Source organism: Narcine bancroftii, chromosome 8, assembly GCF_036971445.1.
Source record: "Narcine bancroftii isolate sNarBan1 chromosome 8, sNarBan1.hap1, whole genome shotgun sequence".
In the NCBI taxonomy this organism is placed as follows: Eukaryota; Metazoa; Chordata; class Chondrichthyes; order Torpediniformes; family Narcinidae; genus Narcine; species Narcine bancroftii.
The window spans coordinates 66,661,761-66,687,137 of NC_091476.1; the positions used below are offsets into that span (position 1 = coordinate 66,661,761).

The 25,377-nt window shown below is 43.7% G+C and overlaps 1 protein-coding gene across 1 annotated transcript in view; it reads right to left on the minus strand.

The window, feature by feature from the left end:
* nudt22 (nudix (nucleoside diphosphate linked moiety X)-type motif 22) overlaps positions 1 to 11,218 on the minus strand; it is a 17,432-nt gene extending 6,214 nt beyond the window's left edge. Inside the window, exons 1-2 of the mRNA XM_069893937.1 lie at positions 10,979 to 11,218; positions 723 to 1,242 (exon numbers count right to left, since the gene is read on the minus strand). Coding sequence (XP_069750038.1) covers positions 723 to 1,177 — 455 coding nt within the window. The 5' untranslated portion in view covers positions 1,178 to 1,242; positions 10,979 to 11,218. The remainder of the gene's footprint in view (positions 1 to 722; positions 1,243 to 10,978) is intronic.
* Positions 11,219 to 25,377: the final 14,159 nt, after the last annotated feature.

Below are 25,377 nucleotides of genomic sequence, written 5' to 3' on the forward strand. Positions count from 1 at the left end.
TGGGATAGGGGAGAGGAGGGGTGGGGATAGGGGAGAGGAGGGGTGGGGATAGGGGAGAGGAGGCGTGGGGATAGGGGAGAGGAGGGGTGGGGATAGGGGAGAGGAGGCGTGGGGATAGGGGAGAGGAGGCGTGGGGATAGGGGAGAGGAGGCGTGGGGATAGGGGAGAGGAGGCGTGGGGATAGGGGAGAGGTGGGGTGGGGATAGGGGAGAGGAGGGGTGGGGATAGGGGAGAGGGGTTGTGATAGTGGTGGGTGGGGATAGGGAAGTGGGGGTGGGAATAGGAGGTGGAGATGGGGATAGGAAGAATGGGGGAGAGAGAGGGGTATGGATAGGGAAAGAGGGGCGGGAATAGGGAGGTGGAGGTTGCGATAGGGGAGAGGTTGTGGCATCACTACTAACTTTACATTCCAGGGGCAGGGCCCAGTGTTGGTGGGTTGATGGGTCTGATACATGGGTAGGGGCCTCAGGCCCAGCAGCAGGGCCGAGTGTTGATGGGTTGGTGGGTATGATGCATGGGTAAGGACCAGAGGTCCATTGGCAGGGCCCTAGGTCAGTGGGCCTACTGGCCCATCACTACTAACTATATGTACCAGGGGCAGGTCCCAGTGTTGATGTGTTGGTGGGTATGGTACACGGGTAGCGGCCTCAGGCCCAGGGGCAGGGGCCAGTGTCGGTGTGGACTACAGGCTCATCACTACTAACTACAGGAAGTTGCAAACCTTAGGTTCTGGGTGCCCTCCTGGAATATCCACCAGACCCGCGGCCTCAGCCACCTCCTCGCTCCTCCTGAGGAACACAAAGCAGCGGTCTGCTGTGAGCACCATGGCCCCCACCCCCAGGGGCTCGGCCAGGTAGGCTTGACTGTTGCCGCCATCTGCCAGGCCCTGCCGCCGCAGCCAGGGGGCCTCTGCCGCCCAGTTGGTCCCCAAGTAGTCCCGGTAGCAGGTCAGGCCCAGCCTGAGGGCCAGGGCCCCGCCGCGCAGCTCAGCTGAGTGAAAGCGGAACTTGGACCCATTGAAGAGTCGGGGGTTCTTCTGCCGACGCTGCTCCCAGATGCTGGCGATCTTCCGTTCATGCGCGGGGATGGTGCGCCGGTTGTAGGCGGGGGAGAGCTCAGCCCGCACCTGCTCCTGTGTCAGCTCACCTTGGAAGAGGATGGAAATGTCTGGGTCCATCTCCGTGCCTGGACGACATTGGGAGGTGGTTGAGTGGGGGGGGGGGGGGTGGTGGCGATGCTGAGCTACAAGCAAATGGAAGCAGATTTAGCGGAGGTTCGGTATGACAACGGAAATTTCTACAGCCTGCATCACTGTCTGGTACGGGGGCACTAACACCCCCGAGTGCAAAGCCCTGCAAATGGTAGTGGACAACAGCCCAGGACATCACGGACAAAACCCTCCCCACTATCGTGAACATCTACGGGGAACACTGCCATCAGAGAGCAGAAGCAATTATCAAGGACCCCACACCACCCAGCACATGCTCTGTTCTCGCTGCTGCCATCAGGAAAGAGGTATCAGTGCCACAAGACTCGCACCAGCAGGTTCAGGAACAGCGGCTACCTCTCCACCATCAGCAATTCAATTTTATTGTACAAGTACAACCCGACAAAACAGCGTTTTCCGGTGCAAAACACACCATCGCACACCCAGACATAACATACATACAGACAAATGATACACATGCAGGACAAATATTTCATCTATTCAAATAAATGTTTCATGAATACGAGAGTCTCGGAGGGTCAGTGCTAGTGGTTCCTTTGGTCGTTCAGTGTTTTCCCTGCCCAGGGAAGAACGCGTTCCTTGGCCTTGGCCTGATGGCACTGGCTTGGAGAAGCCTTGTGCAGGGACAGATCCTTGATTATTTTGCGCGCCCTCTTCAGACAACGGTCCCGGTTGATCACGTTTTTTTTTTTAATTATTTTTTTTATTTTTCACACCATAAATCACATTAGCCATGATATACACTATTTCTTTTTCACACATATACAGTGACTTTTTCTCCCCCCCCCTTTCCTCCCAAACCACCCCCCCACCCCCCCCCTCTCATCCATTTTAGGTATACAATCTAGGTTGCATTAAGCCAGTCAGACAATGTTGTCATTCAACAAAATTACACCAGAAATTCTACTGAGTCCATTCTTTTCTTTCCTTCTCCTTCCATCAACTTAGGTAATGTTTGTCCCCGGTAGGTTTTCGCTATTGTATTTAATGTAAGGCTCCTATACTTGTTCGAATATTTCAATATTATTTCTTAACCAATATGTTATTTTTTCTAATGGAATACATTTATTCATTTAAATTTGGTAGTTTCTTCCTTTTAATTTGGTTATGTATTCCATTAATATTTAGACATATAGTTCAGCATAGCCCTTTTATATTTGTTTATCTTCTCTTTCCGTTTTTCCATCATTACCTTTCCTCCTTTTCCATTTCTGTTTTCTTATTTTCAACTCTTTATAAGACAACATTCCTACAACATCCAACATTTTCCTTATTCTCCTATTTCTATCTTATTTATCCCCAATCTCCCCTTCCCCTCCTGAGTTGTCCTTTATCCCTTGTCGGACAACCACATCTCCCCTCTCCATTTGGATTTGCGAATCCACTCGCAAGCGTCAACTGATTTTGCAGTGACCGCTATTTCCCCCCACCCCGCCTCCCCCAGAAAAGGTTTCACTTTTCATATGTCACAAAGGTCACTCTTTTAATTCCCTCCTTATTCTCTCTATTCCATTACCTTCCCTTATTAATTCTTGTCTATACTATCTATATTTTCCTCTAAGTACAGATACATTCATGTATGCTCATTGTCTCTATTCACTCTTATACCTCTTTACCCGCATACATATCAATCGTGATCATTTTTACTCTCATTACCCGTCTTCATCCCTCAGTCTATTTTTGTCTTTACCCACATACATATCAATCATGATCATTTTAACTCTCATTACCCGTCTTCCTCCCTCAGTCTATTTTTGTAATTGTTCTGCAAATTTTCGTGCTTCTTCTGGATCCGAGAATAGTCTGTTTTGTTGTCCTGGCATAAATATTTTCAATACCGCTGGATGCTTTAGTATAAATTTATACCCTTTCTTCCATAAAATCGCCTTTGCTGTATTGAACTCTTTTCTCTTCTTTAGGAGTTCAAAACTTATATCTGGATAAATGAAGATTTTTTGCCCTTTATACTCCAGTGGTTTGTTGCCCTCTCTTACTTTTTCCATTGTCTTCTCCAGTACCTTTTCTCTTGTAGTATATCTTAGGAATTTTACTACAATAGATCTTGGTTTTTGTTGTGGTTGTGGTTTAGAGGCCAATACTCTATGTGCCCTTTCTATTTCCAATTCTTGCTGTAGTTCTGGACATCCTAGGGTCTTAGGGATCCTTTTTTTCTTTGGCTTGGCTTCGCGGACGAAGATTTATGGAGGGGGTAAAAAGTCCACGTCAGCTGCAGGCTCGTTTGTGGCTGACAAGTCCGATGCGGGACAGGCAGACACGATTGCAGCGGTTGCAAGGGAAAATTGGTTGGTTCGGGTTGGGTGTTGGGTTTTTCCTCCTTTGCCTTTTGTCAGTGAGGTGGGCTCTGCGGTCTTCTTCAAAGGAGGTTGCTGCCCGCCAAACTGTGAGGCGCCAAGATGCACGGTTTGAGGCGTTATCAGCCCACTGGCGGTGGTCAATGTGGCAGGCACCAAGAGATTTCTTTAGGCAGTCCTTGTACCTTTTCTTTGGTGCACCTCTGTCACGGTGGCCAGTGGAGAGCTCGCCATATAATACGATCTTGGGAAGGCGATGGTCCTCCATTCTGGAGACGTGACCCATCCAGCGCAGCTGGATCTTCAGCAGCGTGGACTCGATGCTGTCGACCTCTGCCATCTCGAGTACTTCAACGTTAGGGGTGTAAGCGCTCCAATGGATGTTGAGGATGGAGCGGAGACAACGCTGGTGGAAGCGCTCTAGGAGCCGTAGGTGGTGCCGGTAGAGGACCCATGATTCGGAGCCGAACAGGAGTGTGGGTAATGACAACGGCTCTGTATACGCTTATCTTTGTGAGGTTTTTCAGTTGGTTGTTTTTCCAGACTCTTTTGTGTAGTCTTCCAAAGGCGCTATTTGCCTTGGCGAGTCTGTTGTCTATCTCATTGTCGATCCTTGCATCTGATGAAATGGTGCAGCCGAGATAGGTAAACTGGTTGACCGTTTTGAGTTTTGTGTGCCCGATGGAGATGTGGGGGGGCTGGTAGTCATGGTGGGGAGCTGGCTGATGGAGGACCTCAGTTTTCTTCAGGCTGACTTCCAGGCTTAGGGATCCACTCTTTTATAAACTCCCTCATATTCTTGCCTTCTTCATCTTCCTTAAGGCCCACTATCTTTATGTTATTTCTTCTGTTATGGTTTTCCATTGTATCTATTTTTTGAGCTAGTAGTTCTTGTGTCTCTTTAGTTTTTTTATTAGATTTCTCCAATTTCTTTTTTAAGTCTTTTACCTCCATTTCTGCTGCTACTGCCCGCTCTTCCATCTTGTCCATTTTCTTTCCCATTTCTGTTAAGGTCATCTCCATTTTATTTATTTTCTCTTCTGTGTTGTTTATTCTTTTTCTTAAATCCTTAAATTCCTGTGTTTGCCATTCTTTAAATGACTCCATGTATCCTTTAATAAGAGCAAGTATATCCTTTACCTTGCCTTTCTTTTCTTCTTCTATTTCACCATACTCTTCCTCTTCTTCTTCCTCTGGGTTGACCATCTGTTGTTTCTTTGTTGCCCTTTCCTCCTCTTCTTTCTTGTTTCTATTGTCTTCTGTGGTCTCTTCTTGCTGCAGGTGTTCTGCAGCTGTCGTTGCCGGCTGTGGAGATCGACTCCCCAGCTGGTCCCCCCTCCCGTCGGTGTGTTTTTTTTCATTCGCGGTTGCGCACTTTTACTCGGCTCAGCGAGCCACTTTTGTAGTCCATTATTTACCAACCTGAGGGAGCGGGTTTCTCTCTCCGCAGCGGGCCTCTTCGGACAGGTAAGGCCTTCACCTTTTTCCTCCTTTGTCTTCTCTTCCTCTCTTCTTACCGTTGCTTTCGATTTTTCTTTTTTTGTCGCCATCTTCTTTCCACCTTTATACTCACTTTTCTGTAACTTTTATTTCTGTGCCTTTGTGTTTTCTCGTTTTTCCCGACTTTTCTGGAGAGGGCTGGAGTTCACCGTCCGGCTACTACTCCATCACGTGACTCCTCCTCCCGGTTGATCACGTTGATGGGGGATGGGAGACCCCAGTGATCCTCTTCACCCATTTCTCTGCAGCGACTGTGATGCAGCCGGCCATAGTGCTCCTGCGGAAGGTTGAGCTTTCTGTAGCTCACCCACCAGGTTCGGAAACAGTGGCTACACATCCACCATTAGACTCCTCAATGACAAACTCAATCAGGGACTCATTTAAGGACTTGTGCACTTTATTGATTTTGTTGTCTCTGTATTGCACCGTTAGTTTGTTTAAATTTATTACCGGTTTTCAGTTCTTTATTTGTTTACTCTGTGTACGGTTTATTTTTTGCACTACCAATTAGTGGTCATTCTGCCTAGCCTGCAAGGAAAAGGAATCTCGGGGTTGTATGTGATGTCAGGTATGTCCTCTAACATATCTGTCCATGGCCTTATGCACTGTCAAACCGAGACCACCCGTAAATTGGAGGAGCAGCACCTAATTTTCTGTCTGGGCACCTTCCAGCCGGACGGCATTAACGTCAACTTCTCCCATGTCTGCTAGCCCGCTCCCCTTCCCCGTCCCTTTGTCTTCTTCCCTCCCCTGCTCTCCAACCCCTTCCTTCTCCATTCACAGAGCCACCCACCCCCCCCCACTTCCCCAGTCTGCTACTGTGCCCTCCCTCCCTTCTCCACCTATGACCTCCTGCCTCTGGGGCCGTGTTCCCCCTCCCTCCCCCACCGTTTGGTTCTGGCGCCCGCCGAAGTCTTGCCTGTACTTTGACGAAGGGCTCAAGCCCAAAACGTCAGTGATGTATCTTTATCTTTGCTACATAGAGGACCGGCTGAGTTTCACCAGCATCATGTTGTTTCATGTCCAGTCTTGGCTCTTTCTATTGTGCGGGGGGGGGGGGGGGGGGCGGGGGGAAAGTGTGGAGAAGGTGGCTTTGACATTGGTGGCTTTTCCAAGGCTGCGGGAGCTGTGGATGGAGTGGGGTTGCGTGTGATGGACTGAACAGTTCTCCACCATTCCGGGGGGTGGGGGGGGGGGGCCGACTGGTCCTTCCAAGAGCTCACTTGTGAATCTGTAGTCTACTGTGTCCGGTGCTCCCACCGTGATCTCCTCTGCATCAGAGAGACATGATGTGGACTTGGTGGAGCACCTCGGCGCTGTCCGCCGCAATAGGGGGATCTCCCAGTTCAATTCCCCTCGCGAGCATGCCTGCCCCCGTGGTCTCCCACGCTGCCAGACTGAGACCACTCGCAAATCGGAGGAACAGCACCTCATCTTCTGACTGGGCATCCTCCAACCGGTCAGCATTAACGTCAACTTCTCCGGATTCCGTTAAACACCACCCCCCTTCTTCCCCCTGCTCTGTCTCTCTCTCACTCTTCCCTTTTCCCTCTGTCTTCTTTCACAGAGCCAAAATCAATTCTCTCCTCTCCTCTTACCACGTCCAATGAACACCCCTTCATCTGCTGGTCTGGACTTACCCCTCCCCTTCCTTTAATTAAGCTGCTTGATACCTCCTGCTCACCCCTCGGGCCTGATACAGCTGAGTGAGATACTTCTTTACCCCTCCTCTGGGTGCCGCGAGACCGGCTGGGTTCCCCTGCCATTTACTGCGCATTTCTATGACAATCATGGCGCCTGCAGACCTCCATATTTTACTCTCTGCAGTTTCTTAAGTGGAGAAGTTACCGTCCCACCCAGTGTTTCACCCTGGCCACTGGCGTCCAGGGGGAGGGGGCGCGGACCGTACCGGGTGACACCATCGGGGGAAGGGGTGACACCAAAATGACTGTCTATAACATTTCCATGCAGTGTTTCAGCGGAAATGTATTATTTTTTAATAAAAATATCCCTATCGATCGTTCTAATAAAAACATTTCTCGTCAGCCCGACTTCCACGTATCAATAGACCTACGAGGCTAAAACTTGATGCCCATTTACTTTTTGAACCTCTGGGTAAGAGCCGTCGTTATTACCTGATAATGACAACACTTCAAACCGCGCAGTTCCGACTGCCCATGGAAACAGGAAGCGCTGTTGTTTTTGTTGCTGCCGGGGATTTTACAGTCGCTGCTTTGGTCAAATTTTCAGCTATAATCTTGTAGGAATTAGTATATGTGAACCCATATTGATAACTTTTTTGAGAATTAAGTCGTCATTAAAGGAAAAGGAGAAATTTTTTTAAGAAGCCTTCCACTCAGTTACTAATGGTGGGGGGGGCGAGGGGTGACAGGAGTTTCCACGCCAGGAGACATTGCTGACCCCGACCCGGATTTCACTGTGACAGCGTCGCTCACCGAAATGTGAGGGAGCCCACCACCACCAGTGATTTGGAAGATTCACCCCAACCTTTACCTGGGTGTGGTTCGACAGAGGAGAGGTTCAACGGACTGCCCCCCCCCCCACCCAAGGTTTACAAGGGTGGGAGGGGCCGATTGCAATGCACAAGATCCTGTGCCTGGATTGGGGGGGGGGGGTGTCAGACTTCAAAATAAGGGATTTAAGAAAGGAAGCAAAAAAACATTTTCTTCTCTGAGATCTTTTCAATCTGCTCCAAAGGTAATGTCAGGGGCTATGGGTTTAAGGTGAAGTTGGGGGGGGTGGGGGAAAGAGCTGAATGTCACAGTTTTAGCTTGTATCTGTTCCCTGAAGTTTAGGTCCTGCCATTTTTCCCCTCTCTGTTATGCTCTATCAATGACTCCAAAGATTTTGAGTAAAATTTTAAGGTCACTCTTCTCATATCTGGCCTATAGGGTGGCCCCCCTTTTTGTTCTTCGGGTGTCTTTATTTTGGGGGGGCATTCAAGGGTCATTTCATCCCCCGAGATGTTGGGTAACAGAAACCCAACTGACGCATGCTGTGGCGGGCATACGGAACGGGCCGTCGCAGGAGGTGGGGTCCATGGCTTCGTTGAGCGCCTTCCCGACGACACGGATCTCCCAGTGGCCGACCCTTCCCCCTTTCAATTCTCCACCCTGCTCCCGTGCTGACACTGACGTGTCCGCTTCATGCACCACCAGACCGAGGAACAATGCCTCGTACTCCATCTGGGCCCCCTACAACCAGACAGAAATAAGGTCTCCAGTTTCTGTGAGACCTTTTCCCATCTCGATCTCTCTTTCTCATTTCCTCCAGCTCCCCAACCCTTTCCCTCTTCATTCAGAGACCTATCCCCTCTCTCTATCATTGCTCAGCTTTTGTCTCCTGCCCCTCCTACCCATATCCACCGACACCCTCTTGCCTGTGCTCCTCCCCCTGCCCACTCTTCCCTCCACAATCCCCCCCCCCCAACTTCAGGAGCCTGCCTGCTTTTTGCTCATCCCTTGACAAAGGGCCCAGGCCCAAAATGTTGGTCACCCTTTGCTTCCTGTGGATGCCGTAGGACCTGCCGAGATTCCTCAGCGTGTTTGTGAATTGCGCAACAATTACAGGGTCAGCAGACTTTCCTGTTGTACCATTGTAGTGTTTAAGAAAAAATTGGTTGGAAACATGGATAAGATGAGTGTTGAGGGATACGGGCCAAACATAGGCAGGTGGGACCCATGTGGGTGGGGACACATTTGGATGGATACATGGTTTGGAGGGGTATGGGCAGGTGGGACCAGTGTGGGTGGGGACATTTGGACGGATACATGGATCGGATGGATTTGGAGGGATATGGGCAGGTGGGACCCATGTGGGTGGGGACATTTGGATGGATACATGGATTGGATGGGTTTGGAGGGGTATGGGCAGATGGGACCAGTGTGGGTGGGACATTTGGATGGATACATGGATCGTATGGGTTTGGAGGGAATCGGGCAGGTTGGATCCATGTGGGTGGGGACATTTGGATGGATACATGGATTGGATGGATACATGGATTGGATGGATACATGGATTGGATGGATACATGGATTGGATGGATACATGGATTGGATGGGTTTGAAGGGGTATGGGACCAGTGTGGGTGGGGACATTTGGACGTTTACATGGATCGTACGGGTTTGGAGGGATATAGGCAGATGAGACTAGTGTGGGTGGGGACATTTGCCTTCATTACTGTGAGACCCCCTACTCCATCTCTCTCTATTTTTCCTTAACCCTTCATCTTCTTTCCTCCACCTCCCATTCCCTTTCCATTCAGAGAACCATCTCTTTCTCGGACTGTAATTTCTGCTGATGGCGAATCTCTGTCTGCCTTATGGTCAACTCAAGGAAATTTTGAGCAATATCACATTTTCCATTTTATTACCACGACAATAAAAAATAATCGAATTAGGATGGATAGGACAGGATGTGGGTGAAATGCAGGCAGGTAGGACCAGTGTGGCAGGTGGGGCCAAAGGACCTGTAATGGAGAGGCAGCATCCATCACCGGGTGGCGCTGCTGTGCTCCCGTTCAGAGGACATACTACCTGCCAATCAAGGTCAAGGTTTCACCCCAAGCCATCAAGGTGACCCTTGCGATTGTCCCACCTCCAGTTGCTGGATTCCAGGTAGCCCGTCCAGAATCAGCCCTGGCCTTCCCCCAGTTGGCCCAGGTGAATCACCTCAGTTCACCCCTGCTGAGCCCCTGCTCTTGGCTTCGAACCATTGGCCACAGCAACCAACAGGCCCCACACTGACCCTTATGATTGGCCCCCCAGCTTTGCCCCCAGAACTATAGAGGACCATGTGCCCCTTTGTTCTGCCTCTTTGGACTCTTCGTGGCATGCAAGTATCATCTTTTTTACTGGGTTGGGGTGAGTCTCGAGGCCAGGTAGCAGAGCCGAGTCCAAGGGGTGGGGGCACATAATATCACCTTGATCTAAATGTTGAATGTGTATGCTCTTGTAACTTCTCCAGTTTCTGTCGGTTCCACCCCCCCCCCATCATCCAAAAGTGTATATCTACCCCCTGCATATTGTGTATGTGTAGAAGTTTGCTTGACATATTGACCCTGTTGTCTCAATTCCATCCCTGAAATAAACGTGTGCTTTGTATCTGCACTTTGGTCTGGTTCTTAACCTGTGGGATCCACACGAACCCGAACAACACTCTAAATATTTTTAAGGTGGATGGAGATTAATTACCACTAAGATGGGGGGGTGGGGGGGGGGGGGTTGAAAGTTTCACCTGGAATCTAGGGACGAGGTTACAGCTAGAGAAAGTGTGACCTTGCTATTGAGCGACAGGCTTAGGCCTGATAGGCTGAGTGGCCGTCGGGAACCTAACTCAGATTTCAGATGGGGGTAAAACATGGAAGTTTTGCAGACATCGTGGTTTGAAGTTAAAACACAACGTTCTGGAGAAACTCAGCAGGTCAAGCAGTGGTCTTTATATAGTAAAGATAAAGATACAGAACCGACGTTTCGGGCTTGAGCCCCTTGGTCAAGGGGCGAGCACAATGTCGGCAGGTGGGAGCATGAACCCACAGACAGGAGGTTTATATAAATGTCTGCACTGTTTGCCTGCCGCAAAACAACGAATTTCGTGACACGTTCATGATTCTGAAGTCCAACCTGCAAAAGCCATACATTACAGTCTCAAAGGATGCTATTGTTAATGAAGAGCAGCAACAGTGAGAGGGGAGGTGGGGGGGAACACCCTAAACTTTGAGGAGACTCGAGTTCGGGTGGGACAGTCAACTCACAATAGCGCACCCCCTACACTGCAAATGACACCAGCCAATGACACAAGCCCTCACCCCCTCCACCTTCCCTGTCAGCACGCATGTCCACCACTTCAGCCATTCAGACTGACATCGCTCTCCCAAAGGGTATTCACGAATGCCCACGGTACCGCGGGAAGGTCTTACCTAGGAGGTTGGCTTCCGAGAGAGCACTGTCTCAGCCTGTAGAACGCGGTGTAACAATGTATCTCTTTCCTTGGAATGCGGTGAACAATGCGTCTCTTTCTTTGGAATGCAGTGTAACAATGTATATTACTACACCACCCCCCCCCCCCCCCCGGTCAAACGCAGTAGAAGTGCCACCGTGGCCTTAATACGCTGGTTGCTTTATTGATGAATGCATCCGGAAACTGTTCACGAGGCGGAAGTCAGAGAGAAGTCGCTGTTCATTAATTGGTGCAGCCCATTGCAGTGTGAGAGCTGCAGTGGCTGCGCCCTCAACCTCAGATGTCCATCCGACCCGTCGTGTGGTCCCGAGTCGTGTGTGGTTCGGACGGCCGTTTCGTTCGGGGGTCGTGGCGTTTGCGAGAAGAGGCGCCCTCCTTGCTCGTAACGTCCCTGGATACCATGGAGAACATCTATGAGGAGGGGAGCAGGTTTTGGAGAGCAGCAGTGATCATCGAGAATGTACACCACCAAGCTCTGTTCTCGCTGCTGCCATCAGGAAAGGGGTTTAGATGCCACAAGATTCGCACCACCAGGTTCAACAGCGGCTGCCCCTTCACCATCAGTCTCCTCAACACAAACTCATTCAGGGACTCATTTAAGGACTTGTGCAGTTTATTGATTCTCTTTTTGTTCTCTCTGTATTGCAATCAGTTTGTTCACATTTCATTATCTGTTTACAGTTCTTTCTTTACACGTTCACGCTGTGTAGTTTATTTTTTGCACATCCAGTTAATGGACATTCTGCTGCGCCCACAGGGAAAAGGAATCTCAGGGATGTACATGATGTCATGTATGTACTCTGACATTAAATTGGAAATCAGTCCTGGATGCGATGCAATCAGGAGAAAGGTTCGCCAGCGGCAAAACTTTGTGAGGAGTTCAAGGAGATTCGTTATCTCACCAAAGACTCTTGTAAACTTCTACAGGTGTACCGTGGCTGGTTGCATCACTGCCTGGGATGGAGACGCTAACTCTCAGGACAAGGAATAAACTCCAGAAGGTTGTTAACTCGGCCTGCAACACCACAGGCACCAGACTCCACTCCGTCGAGGACATCACATGAGGTGGTGTCTTTAAAAAGCAGTCTCTATCCTCAAAGACCCCCATCCCCCAGGCCATACCTGCTTCACTCTGCTACAAGCACAGCTTCTTCCCCTCTGTCATCAGATTCCTGAATGATCAATTAACCAAAGACACTGACTTTTTCTTGCACTATTTTTTATTTATTTTTTACGTTAGTTTATATAAATGTTTGCACTGTGATACTGCCGTAAAACGATGAATTTTGTGACAAGCTCATGACAATACATTCTGATTTGTAACAGACTAGAAGGACTGAAGGGCCTGTTTCTGAGCTGCCTATGGTTCTAAATGTAGCACCGGAGTATCTGTCCCAAAGAAGGGAAATGTGGGAATGGTGTGAGGGATGGGGGTTAGTGTCCTGTCCGGCTGTGTCACTGTGTGAGACGGTAACTGCAAAGCATCAGACCAGAAGTCAAAAACAACCAAGAAGATCACTGGGGTCTCCCTTTCCTCAAAAGTCAAGATTTACTTAAGCAATCCTCACTAATCACAAAGCACCTATGGCACAAAGTGGGATGTGAGTGGAAAGAAAAAGTTTGAGAACCACTGATTTAAAGGAAATGATAGGAGACCCTCTCCATCCAGCACACGGTATCTCTGACCCACCAGGTACAGGAGCCTCATGCTGGGGAAATAGCTTCTTCCCGCAGGCAGTGAGACTGATGAACAGTGTCCTGAAACTGAGTAAATCATCCCAAGCACTCCTATATATTTTGTTTGATTAGCCATGCGATTGTTATGCACTGGGCACTGTATGTTTTCGTGCATGCCCCATGGACAGGAGAGATGCCGTTTCGTCAGGTTTGTAGATGTTCCTTGATGTACACCCGATTGAATAGCGTCCGATCGCAGATACATCCGAGGTTACTATAAAGGCTTAATAAAAATGTCTAAATTTACACCAGAACCAGTGTCAGTGGCCGTTGGGTCACACATTCAACAAGTGAGCTCAAAGGCCAAAACAAAATGTTTGCACTGCTAGTCACATAAAGGTATACAGCATATGCCTAACTTAGGAGCCCAGATATGTAAGTGAAATCTAAGTGTATCGTAATGTAGATAAATATTAGAGAATTTGGTAAAATTAGAGTAGGTTACATACATACACATTTTAAAACAGATCTTATTTGAAATACTGAAGAATTCATATTCAGTAACATTACAGAAACTATGGAGAATGCTATGCACATTCCACAAGTAGCTGCTAAATGAAATTATGTCATCAAATGAATCGACTGGAGACAGCTCGTCTGTGTTGAACATTTTTTACAAGGCTTCTGACCTTTCTGCAAGGTGCTTATTCAAAGGTCAATGAGAAGTTTTGTTTACCTAAGACAACAGATGGGAGCAAAAGACTAACTCCTATTGTTTGCTGGAGAAGGTGGGGGTTTTGTGGCAAGTGAGAGAGTCACATGGGCATTCTAGCAGTTGGAAGATGAGGAGAGAGAGAAACTGTACAGTCACAGCTGAAGCAAGTAGGAGAAGCTTGTTGGAACTGAAACAGAAAGCTCCACAGCAGCAGATGGCTGGAAGTGCTATCTGTCTGATGTTTCTCTTGGAATAAGGGAAACAGAAAGGAACTCTGTGATAGCCTGAAAGAAAGAGGTTATCATCTGGAGAATCCTGATGGGGAAAGTTTCATCAGCAAGACATTAAGGTGGTACCTCAGTTGTGGAAATCCTGGAACAACACATCTCTGTAAACCTACAAGAACCTTCTTGAGCGGTAAACATTTACCTTTCGAGCACCAGCTGGTGAACTTTATACACTTTATTCTGTGCTCAGTATAAGAATTGCCTGCAACCAGTGAACTTGGAAGAATGAGAAGTGTGATTGAACTGTGAACCAAAGAACTTTTCTTAAATTTACACACACATTACATAGAATTAGTAGGGGGTTAAGTTGGGTTAATTAAGTTAATAGAGATAAGTTAAAGTTTGATTTTGTTTTTTATGTTTAAAGATAATTAAAAACAACTTTTGTTTAAGTAATCAATTGTCGCGGTGAATATCTATTGCTGCTGGGTTTTGCGGTCCTCTGGGCTCATAACAGTATATTTTCTTCCTGGAGAGACTGGGTGGCCTGCTGAGTTTCTCCAGCACTGTTGAGTTGGTGTTCTATAAGGTGCTGCATAAAAGACATACAGAAGGTAAGGACACCTGGAACTGGGGAAGATGCATTAGCATGGGTAGAGGATCAGTTAACAGGGAGTTGGGGGGCAGGGGTGTTTTTCTGGTTGGCAATCAGTGGGGAGCAGGGTGCCCCAAGGGGTCATTGCTGGTCCTGAAACTGTTCACCATGATCTTGAAGAGGGGACAGAGTGTGGCATAGTTTGCTGATGACACTAAATTGAGCAGATAAGCAAATCGTGCAGAGGGTATGGAGAGTCTGCAGAGAGATATGGATAGGTTAAGCAAGTGGGCAATGGTCTGGCAGGACCATGTTGGTAAATGTGAGATTATCCACTTTTGGAAGACCAGAATATTACTTAAACAGCAAGCGATTGCAGTGTGCTGCATGCGGAATGACCTGGGAGGGCTTGTGCGTGAATCGCAAAAGGTTGATTTGCGGGGGCAGTGGGCTGTCGAGAAGAGAAATGGAACGTTGGCTGTCATGGCCGGAAGGATTGGATTTAGGAGCAGTTGGATATGGTCCTGGGTGAGGCCGCATCTGGAGAACTGCGTGCAGTTCTGGTCTTCTGCCTCAAGGCAGGATGGACCAGCTGTGGAGATGGTGCAGAGGGGATTCACCAGGTGGGGGGTTGGCCTATGAGGAGAGATTGAGTCATCTGGGACTGTACTCCTGAAGTCAACCATCAGCTTTAGAGACATTGAGTGTGAGGTTGTTGTTGGTGCACTGTTCAGCTAAGTTTGCAATCTCCCTCTTGCACGTTGACTCATCCCCTTCCTTTATACAACCCACTTATGTTATATAATAATATATGTGGACACTGGCTCTCTCTCCCATTTATTTTATTACTCAACTGTTTAGATTGGGGTCTTCAAAGTGGTCACACCAGAGGGGGTGTCAAATTAAAATAGTGCCTCCTCCACTCCCCGCCCAGTCCACTACAGCCTCCGCCACCCACCCCCCCCCAGTCCATCACAGCCTCTCCCTTGTTCAGCCTCTCTGTCCAGCCTGCAGAGTCCAGCTTCCCCCCCACCACCGTCCATCATCACCCCCCATCATCCAGTGCTGGGATTCCTTGCCTGGGGACCACGTAGTCCCTGAAAGGGTTGAGGGTCTAGAAATTTCGGGGACCCCTGGTTTAAATCACAGAAACACAGCGCACAAAGGATATACTGTGAGTCAGAAGCTGATGGGAGGCAAAAAGGCTGCCAGAAACATTAAGGCTTTATTTGTTAATCAGTCATTAAGATGAAATTTCACTGAAATAATTGAGGGAATTAATATGTGGGATGATTATCCGTTTAGTGAACTGGAGTCTGAGATCTGGACTTGATGGTCTGCAGCACTGGAACAATTCCTGAGCCGACGAGCAGATAACACCCAGCCTCTCAAGGTTAGGCTGTTCGTGCTGCACGTCGAGGCGCGACTACTCTCATGAACTGGACCATCTCCAGGCCGTGGCTTGAGCCGGCTACGCAACCTAGTCGGGCCCAGGGCTGGCTGGTGCCAGTCTCCACAATTACACTGGGCAACAATCTTTTTTTTCCCACAAGGTTTGTTTCCTGAAAAACAATGGGGGATTAGGACAGATAACTTCAAGCTGAAAACAAAATTTCAGGATCAGAATCTATTGGCATGAACAAGTCATGAAATTCGGTGTTTTGTGGCAGCGTCACAGTGCAATCATTCATATTATAACCATCTCACAACATATACTATATAAACATAAAAATAATAGTGCACGAAAAGTCAGGTGGCTCTTTGGCTCATTGATTATTCAGGGGAAGAAGCTCTCCTTGTGCCGCTGGATGCTCATCTTCAGACACCTGTACCTTTTCCCCAATGGTAGCAGAGTGAAAAGGGCATGGCCTGGGTGGTGGTGGGTCTTTGATGAAAGAAGCTGCTTTTTTAAGACACTGCCTAACTTTTCCTCGATGGAGTGAGGTCTGGGGCCTTTGATATCGCAGGCCGAGTTAACAACCCTCTGGAGTTTGTCCTGAGAATTGGCGCCTCTATACCAGACAGTGATGCAACCAGCCAGAATGCTCTCCACGGTACCACTTGTAGAAGTTTACGAGAGTCTTCGGTGACATCCCGAATCTCCTCAGACACCTCACAAAGTATAGCTGCTGGTGGGCCTTCTTTGTGATTGCATCAGCTTGGTATTTAATGTAAGGCTCCCATACTTGTTCAAATATTTCAATATTATTTCTTAAACTATATGTTATTTTTTCTAATGGAATACATTTATTCATTTCTATATACCATTGTTGTATTCTCAAGTTATCTTCTAATTTCCAGCTTGACATAATACATTTTTTTGCTACAGCTAGGGCTATCATCACAAATCTTTTTTGTGCATCATCCAAATCAAGTCCAAATTCTTTGTTTTTTATATTACTTAGGAGGAAGATCTCTGGGTTTTTTGGTATATTGCTTTTTGTGATTTTATTTAGTATCTGGTTTAGATCTTCCCAAAATTTTTTCACTTTCTCACATGTCCAAATTGCATGAACTGTTGTTCCCGTTTCCTTTTTACAGCAAAAAGATCTGTCTGATACTGTTGGGTCCCATTTATTTAACTTTTGAGGTGTAATTTATAGCCTGTGTATCCAGTTATATTGTATCATACGTAACCTCGTGTTTATTGTATTTCTCATGGTTCCGGAGCATAGCTTCTCCCATGTTTCATTCTTTATCTTTATGCTTAGATCTTGTTCCCATTTTGTTTGGTTTTACCATTTGTTTCCTCATTCTCCTTTTCTTGTAGTTTAATATATATGTTATAAATTTTTTGATTATCATTGGGTCTGTAATCACATATTCAAAATTGCTTCCTTCTGGTAACCTCAAACTATTTCCCAATTTGTCCTTCAAGTAGGTTTTCAGTTGGTAGTATGGCAACACTGTATCGTGAGTTATATTATATTTATCCTTCATTTGTTCAAAGGATAATAATTTATTTCCTGGAAAGCAATTTTCTATTCTTTTGATCCCTTTTTTCTCCCATTCTCTAAAGGAAAGGTTATCTATTGTAAAAGGGATTAGCTGATTTTACGTCAGTATTACTTTTGGTAGTTGGTAATTTGTTTTATTCCTTTCTACATGAATCTTCTTCCAAATATTGAGCAGATGATTGTACCAATTTTTCATCCCATTTATATAATATATGTTCGGGTATCTTCTCCCCTATTTTATCTAGTTCTAATCTAGTCCAATCTGGCTTTTCCCTTGTTTGATAAAAATCTGATAGGTATCTTAATTGTGCGGCTCTATAATAATTTTTAAAGTTTGGCAGTTGTAAGCCTCCTTGTTTATACCATTCTGTTAATTTATCTAGTGCTATCCTCGGTTTCCCCCCTTTCCATAAAAATTTCCTTATTATTTTCTTTAACTCCTTGAAGAACTTCTCCGTCAAGTGTATTGGCAATGCCTGAAATATGTATTGTATCCTTGGGAAAATTTTCATTTTAATACAGTTTATCCTTCCTATTAGTGTTAGTGGTAAGTCTTTCCAATGCTCTAAGTCATCCTGTAATTTTCTCATTAGTGGATAATAATTGAGTTTATATAGATGGCCGAGGTTTTTATTTATTTGTATACCTAGGTATCGTATTGCTTCCATTTGCCATCTGAATGGTGATTCTTTCTTAAATTTTGAGAAATCCGCATTATTCATTGGCATTGCTTCACTTTTATTTGCGAAATGATGCAGGTACTTAATGCGGTCAAAACTAGTACGCGTGTAATAGTCGATCCCCTAAATTTTACCCTAAAAACTGGTCCCCCACAAAATTTGGTAATTCTGCCTCGCCCCACAGGAAAAAGAAGTTCAGGGTTGTATGTGATGTCATGTATGTACTCTGAATAATAAATATGAAAACCATATTGGGAGCTACGGGTTGGACAGGGCGGCTTTGATATCAGCCGGATTGTTTTGGGGAGAAAATAAAACACAATATTGATGCTGGAAATTCATGCTCCCAGGCTGATCTCTTTCACCACTGAAATGATAGAGTACTAGTGATAATCCTGACCACTAGAGGGAGTCGGAATCAAGTTGTTGCAGCTAGGGGTAGATTCAAGATGGATGCCTCCACAAAGTTGTGAGTTCAGTAGCTAATACAGTTGTTATAAAAGATCCCCAAGATTCTAACCCCTGTCTGGGTCCTAACCTCATCTGGCTTTTGAATTTGGGAGGAAACTGCAGCACCTGGAGGAAATCCACGTGGACATGGAGGGGGTGGGGAGAGAATGTACAGATTCTCAACAGACAGCAGGGGATTCGAACCTGGGTTGCTGGTGCTGTAAATGCATTAATTAACTGAGTTAAACGGGTTCTGCTACATGAGTTCCAACTCACACCAAATCCTATTCAACCACTCAGCCCTGGTCGACACTTGGTGTTGTGGAATCTCGGCCTTTGCACAGTCCACACCAACCATTAAACGGCCCATCCTCAATAACCTACACCAGTGGTCTGAGAGTTTGTTCTGCGATAAGTGAAGGAATTCTGTGGGTGACGAGTAGTTGAGAACAAGATTCAGAATCACATTTATTGTCAGAGTACATACTCAACGTTCACATGTAAACAAATAAAGAAATGTAAACAAACTGACTGTGCAATACAAAGAAAAATCCGTAAAGTGCACAAGTAAGAGTCCTTAAATGAGTCCCTGATTGTCGTTGAGGAGTCTGATGGTGGAGGAGGAGCAGCTGTTCCTGAACTTGGTGGTGCGAGTCTTTTTAAAAAAATTTTTATTTTTCACGCTATAAACCATATTGACCAAGATACATACAGACATTTTTCTTCTTAAATATATACAGTGTCGTTTTCTCCCTCATTTTCCCCCTCCCTTCCCTCCCTCCCTCACTCCCTTTCCCATTTATTTAAAGTTCAATCTATAAGATACATTAAACCCATTAAACAATGTTGTCACTTAATAAAAATAAACAAGAAATTTTACTGTGTCAGTTATTTTCATTATCTTCTCCTTCTATCATTTTAGGTGGTGGAAGTCCACGGTAGGATTTCTCTATTGTGTTTCATGTATGGCTCCTGTATTTGTTTGAATATTGTAATATTATTTCTTAAATTATATGTTATTTTTTCTAATGGAATACATTTATTCATTTCTATATACCATTGTTGTATTCTCAAGTTGTCTTCTAATTTCCAGGTTGACATAATACATTTTTTTGCTACAGCTAGGGCTATCATAACAAATCTTTTTTGTGCTCCATCCAAATCGAGTCCAAATTCTTTGTTTCTTATATTACATAGAAGGAAGATCTCTGGGTTTTTTGGTATATTGCTTTTTGTGATTTTATTTAATATCTGGTTTAGATCTTCCAAAAATTTTTCCACTTTCTCACATGTCCAAATTGCATGAATTGTTGTTCCTGTTTCCTTTTTATAGCGAAAACATCTGTCTGATATTGTTGGGTCCCATTTATTTAGCTTTTGAAGAGTGATGTATTGCCTGTGTATCCAGTTATATTGTATCATGCGTAACCTCGTGTTTATTGTATTTCTCATAGTTCTGGAGCACAGCTTCTCCCATGTTTCCTTCTTTATCTTTATGTTTAGATCTTGTTCCCATTTTTGTTTAGGTTTACCATTTGTTTCCTCGTTTTCCTTTTCTTGCAGTTTGATGTACATGTTTGTTACAAATTTTTAAATTATCATTGTGTCTGTAATCACATATTCAAAATTGCTTCCTTCTGGTAACCTCAAACTATTTCCCAATTTGTCCTTCAAGTAGGTTTTCAGTTGGTAGTATGCAAACATTGTATCGTGAGTTATATTATATTTATCCTTCACTTGTTCAAAGGACGATAATTTACCTCCTGAAAAACAATTTTCTATTCTTTTGATCCCTTTTCTCTCCCATTCTCTAAAGGAAAGGTTATCTATTGTAAAAGGGATTAACTGATTTTACGTCAATATTAGTTTTGGTAGTTGGTAATTTGTTTTATTCCTTTCTACATGAATCTTCTTCCAAATGTTGAGCAGATGATGCAATACTGGTGAATTCCTACGTTACACCAATTTTTCATCCCATTTATATAGTATATGTTCAGGTATCTTCTCCCCTATTTTATCTAGTTCTAATCTGGTCCAATCTGGTTTTTCCCTTGTTTGATAAAAATCTGATAGGTATCTTAATTGTGCGGCTCTATAATAATTTTTAAAGTTTGGTAGTTTTAAGCCTCCTTGTTTATACCATTCTGTTAATTTATCTAGTGCTATCCTCGGTTTCCCTCCTTTCCATAAAAATTTCCTTATTATTTTCTTTAACTCCTTGAAGAATTTCTCTGTTAGGCGTATTGGTAATGACTGAAATAGGTATTGTATCCTTGGGAAAATGTTCATTTTAATACAGTTTATCCTTCCTATCAGTGTTAGTGGTAAGTCTTTCCAATGCTCTAAGTCGTCTTGTAATTTTTTCATTAATGGATGGTAATTGAGTTTATATAGATGGCCGAGGTTTTTATTTAGTTGTATACCTAGGTATCGCATTGCTTGCGTTTGCCATCTAAATGGCGATTCTTTCTTAAACTTTGAGAAATCCTCATTATTCATTGGCATTGCTTCACTTTTATTTGCGTTGATCTTGTACTCCGACACTTCTCCATATTCCTTCAATTTCCTATGTAATTCTTTTATTGATATTTCTGGTTCTGTAAAGTATATTATAACGTCATCTGCAAATAGACTGATTTTATATTCCTTCTCTTTTATTTTTATCCCTTTTATTTTATTTTCTGTTCTTATCAGTTCTGCTAGTGGTTCTATAGCTAACACGAACAGTGAGGGAGATAGTGGACATCCCTGCCTTGTTGATCTGCTTAAGTTAAATTGTTTTGATATATATCCATTTACTGTCACTTTCGCCAATGGCCCCTTATATAATGCTTTAATCCAATTAAAATATTTCTCTGGTAGGCTGAATTTTTGTAGTACTTTGAATAAATAATTCCATTCTACTCTGTCAAAGGCCTTCTCTGCATTTAAAGCAACTGCTACTGTTGGAGTTTTATTTCCTTCTGCTGCATGAATTAAGTTAATAAATTTACAGACATTGTCTGTTGTTCGTCTTTTTTTAATAAATCCAGTTTGGTCTAGATTTACTATTTTTGGTACATAGTCAGCCAATCTGTTTGCTAATAGTTTAGCTATTATCTTATAATCTGTGTTAAGTAAAGATATTGGTCTATATGACGCTGGTGCAAGTGGATCTTTCCCTGTCGTTGGTATTACTGTAATTATTGCTGTTTTGCATGAATCTGGTAAGCTTTGTGTTTTATCAATCTGGTTGATTACTTCCAGAAGGGGAGGAATTAATAAGTCTTTAAATGTTTTATAGAATTCTATTGGGAATCCATCCTCTCCCGATGTTTTATTGTTCGGTAGTTTTTTTAATATCTCCTGTAATTCTTCTATTTCAAATGGTTTTATTAATTTATTTTGCTCCTATGTTTGTAATTTTGGTAGTTCAATTTTAGTTAGAAATTCATCTATTTTGTCTTCTTTCCCTTCATTTTCAGTTTGATATAGTTGCTCGTAGAATTCCCTGAAGTTTCCATTGATCTCCGTTGGATTATATGTAATTTGTTTGTCCTTTTTCCTTAATGCCAATACCATTCTTTTAGTTTGTTCTGTCTTAAGCTGCCACGCTAGAATTTTGTGTTTCTTCTCCTAGCTCATAATATTTCTGTTTTGTCTTCATTATGTTCTTCTCCACCTTATATGTTTGTAGTGTTTCATATTTTATTTTTTTATCTGCCAATTCTCTTCTTTTAGTTGTATCTTCCTTTATTGCTAATTCTTTTTCTATATTTGTTATTTCCCTTTCCAACTGTTCTGTTTCCCGATTGTAGTCCTTCTTCATCTTAGTTACATAACTTATTATTTGCCCTCTGATGAACGCTTTCATTGCTTTCATTCCGTATTTATTTCAAAGTACATTTTAATTTGTCGTTCAATGAATTCTCTAAAATCCTGTCTTTTGTAGCATGCTTTAATCTCCATCTATACATTCTTGGTGGGATGTCCTCTAGCTTTATTGCCAATAACAGGGGTGAGTGGTCCCATAATAGTCTAGCTTTATATTCCGTTTTCCTAACTCTCCCTTGAATGTGGGCTGATAACAGGAATAGGTCTATCCTTGAGTATGTTTTATGCCTACCCGAATAGTATGAATATTCCTTTTCCTTTGGGTGTTGTTTCCTCCATATATCCAAAAGATGCATTTCTTGCATCAATTTAATTATAAATTTGGTTACTTTGTTCTTTCTGTTAGTTTTTTTTCCAGTTTTATCCATGTTTGAGTCCAAATTAAGGTTAAAATCCCCTCCTATTAGTATGTTCCCTTGTGTATCTGCTATCTTCAAAAAGATATCTTGCATAAATTTTTGATCTTCTTCATTAGGTGAATATACATTGAGTAAATTCCAAAATTCTGAATGTATCTGACATTTTATCATTACATATCTCCCTGCTGGATCTATTATTTCCTCTTCTATTTTGATTGCTACATTTTTATTGATTAATATAGCTACTCCTCTGGCTTTTGAATTATATGATGCTGCTGTTACATGTCCTATCTAATCTCTCTTCAATTTCTTGTGTTCCACTTCAGTTAGATGTGTTTCTTGTTCGAATGCTATATAATTTTTTTCTTTTTTCAGTAAATTTAACAGTTTCTTCCTTTTGATTTGGTTATGTATTCCATTAATATTTAAAGTCATATAGTTCAACATAGTCATTTCATACTTTGTTTATCTTTCCTTTCTGTTTCCTCATCACCACCTTCCTTTCTTATCCATTTCTGCTTTCTTTTTTTGAACACATTATAAGACAGCATTTCTAACACATAAAATATTTCCACTATTCTCATATCTAAAATTCCTTTAACCCCAATAATCCCTCCCCTTTCCGAGTTGCCCTTTGTCCCTTGTCGGGCAACCACATCTCCCCTCTCCATTTGGATTTGCGAATTTGCTCGCAAGCGTCAACTGATTTCGCAGTGACTGTAATTCCTCCCCACCCAGCCCCCCCAGAAAAGATTTTAATCTTCATATATAACAAAGGTCAGTCTCTTAATTCCCTCCTTACTTCCTTTCTTCCCTTTCTTTCCCTTCTTATTTCTTACCTATACTCTATTTTTTATATATACACATATATACACACACATACACATGTGTACCTACATACACACATACATATAGTTTGTTGTCATTTTTGTTCTTGTTACATCTCTTCATCTCTCTGTCTGTTTTGTAGTTGTTCTGCAAATTTTCGTGCTTCTTCCGGATCCGAGAATAGTCTGTTTTGCTGCTCCGGAATAACTATTTTAAGTACTGCTGGGTATTTTAACATAAATTTATAACCTTTTTACAATAGGGTCGTTTTTGATGCATTAAACTCCTTCCTCTTCTTCAGGAGTTCAAAACTTATATCTGGATAGAAAAATTTTTTTTGACCCTTGTATTCCAGTGATTTTTTATCTTCTCTTATTTTCTTCATTACCTTCTCCAATATATTTTCTCTTGTTGTATATCTTAGGAATTTTACTAGAATGGATCTTGGGTTTTGTTGTGGTGGTGGTTTAGGGGCTAATGTTCTGTGTGCTCTTTCTATTTCCATTTCTTCCTGTAATTCTGGTCTTCCTAGGACCCTGGGGATCCATTCTTTTATAAATTCTTTCCTATTTTTGCCTTCTTCATCTTCCTTAAGGCCCACTATCTTTATATTGTTTCTTCTATTATAATTTTCCATTATATCTATCTTCTGAGCTAACAGCTCCTGTGTCTCTTTAACTTTTTTTTATCAGATTCTTCTAATTTATTTTTTAAGTCATCTACTTCCATTTCTATGGCTGTTTCTCATTCTTCCACCTTGTCTACTCTTTTTCCTATATCTGTCATGATCATCTCTAATCTATTCACTTTTTTTTCTGTACTTTTTATTCTTCTTTTTATTTCACTGAATTCTTGTGACTGCCATTCTTTTACTGTTTCCATATATTCTTTTAAAAAATATATCCATGTACTTGCACTTCCCTTCATCTTCCATTTCTCTGTGTTCTTCCTCTTCTTCTTCTGAGTCCACTCCAGGATCTGTGTCCTTTACTTCTGTCTCTTCTGGTTTTCTTGTTGGGTTGTTTGTTTTATTTTGTTGGGTATTTTTGGTCTTCTTATTTTTATTAGAAGTGTCTTGGTGTTGATCTTCTTCCTCTGGGTTGGTCATCTGTTGTTTCTTTGATTTCTTATTTTTACTCTCTTCTTTCTTGCTCTCGTTATTTTCTATGTTTTCCTCTTGCTGTTGTGTGGTAGTTGTCTGTTTTAGCTATGGAGATCGACTCCTCAGCTGGTCCCCCCCTCCCGTCAGTGTTATTTTTGTCTTTTCTTTCTTCGCTGCCATTTTCTCCACACTTTTACTTTCACTTTGTTTTGGTTTTTATGTTTGTGCCTTTGCTTTTTCTCTATCTTTTTTTTAACTTTTCTGGAGAGGGCTGGAGTTCCCCTACCGGCCACTACTCCATCATGTGACTCCTCCTTGGTGCGAGTCTTGTGGATCCGATACCTCTTTCCAGGTTTCTACAGGTATACCATGGAGAGTATTCTGACTGGTTGTATGACTGTCTGGTATGGAGGTGCCAATGCATAGTGCAGGAAAAATTTGGTAATCCAGCCTGGTTTCCACTCCACCAAAGACATCTACAAGAGGCGGTGTCTCATGAAAGTAGCCTCTATCCTCAAAGACCGCCCCCCCCCATCCCCCACCATCCCGGCCAGGCTCTCTTCACTCTGCCACCATTAGGAAGGAGGTACAGGAGCCTGAAGGACAGCTTCTTCCCCTCTGCCTTCAGATTTCCGAACAGACAATGAACCACAGACACAGCCTCACTTTCTCATCTTGGCCTGAATTATTTTTAAAAAATGGAATTTATTGTAATTTTGCACCCGTAATCCTGTCACAAAGCAATCAAATGAACTGCTCACATTAACCATTCGAGACTCGTATTTATGAAATAATATGAATATTGCATGTATATTGTCTGTCTGTATGTGCGTTGCGTTTGCACGTGTCTGCATGTTTTGCACTGAGGACCTGAGAACACTGTTTCATCGGGTTG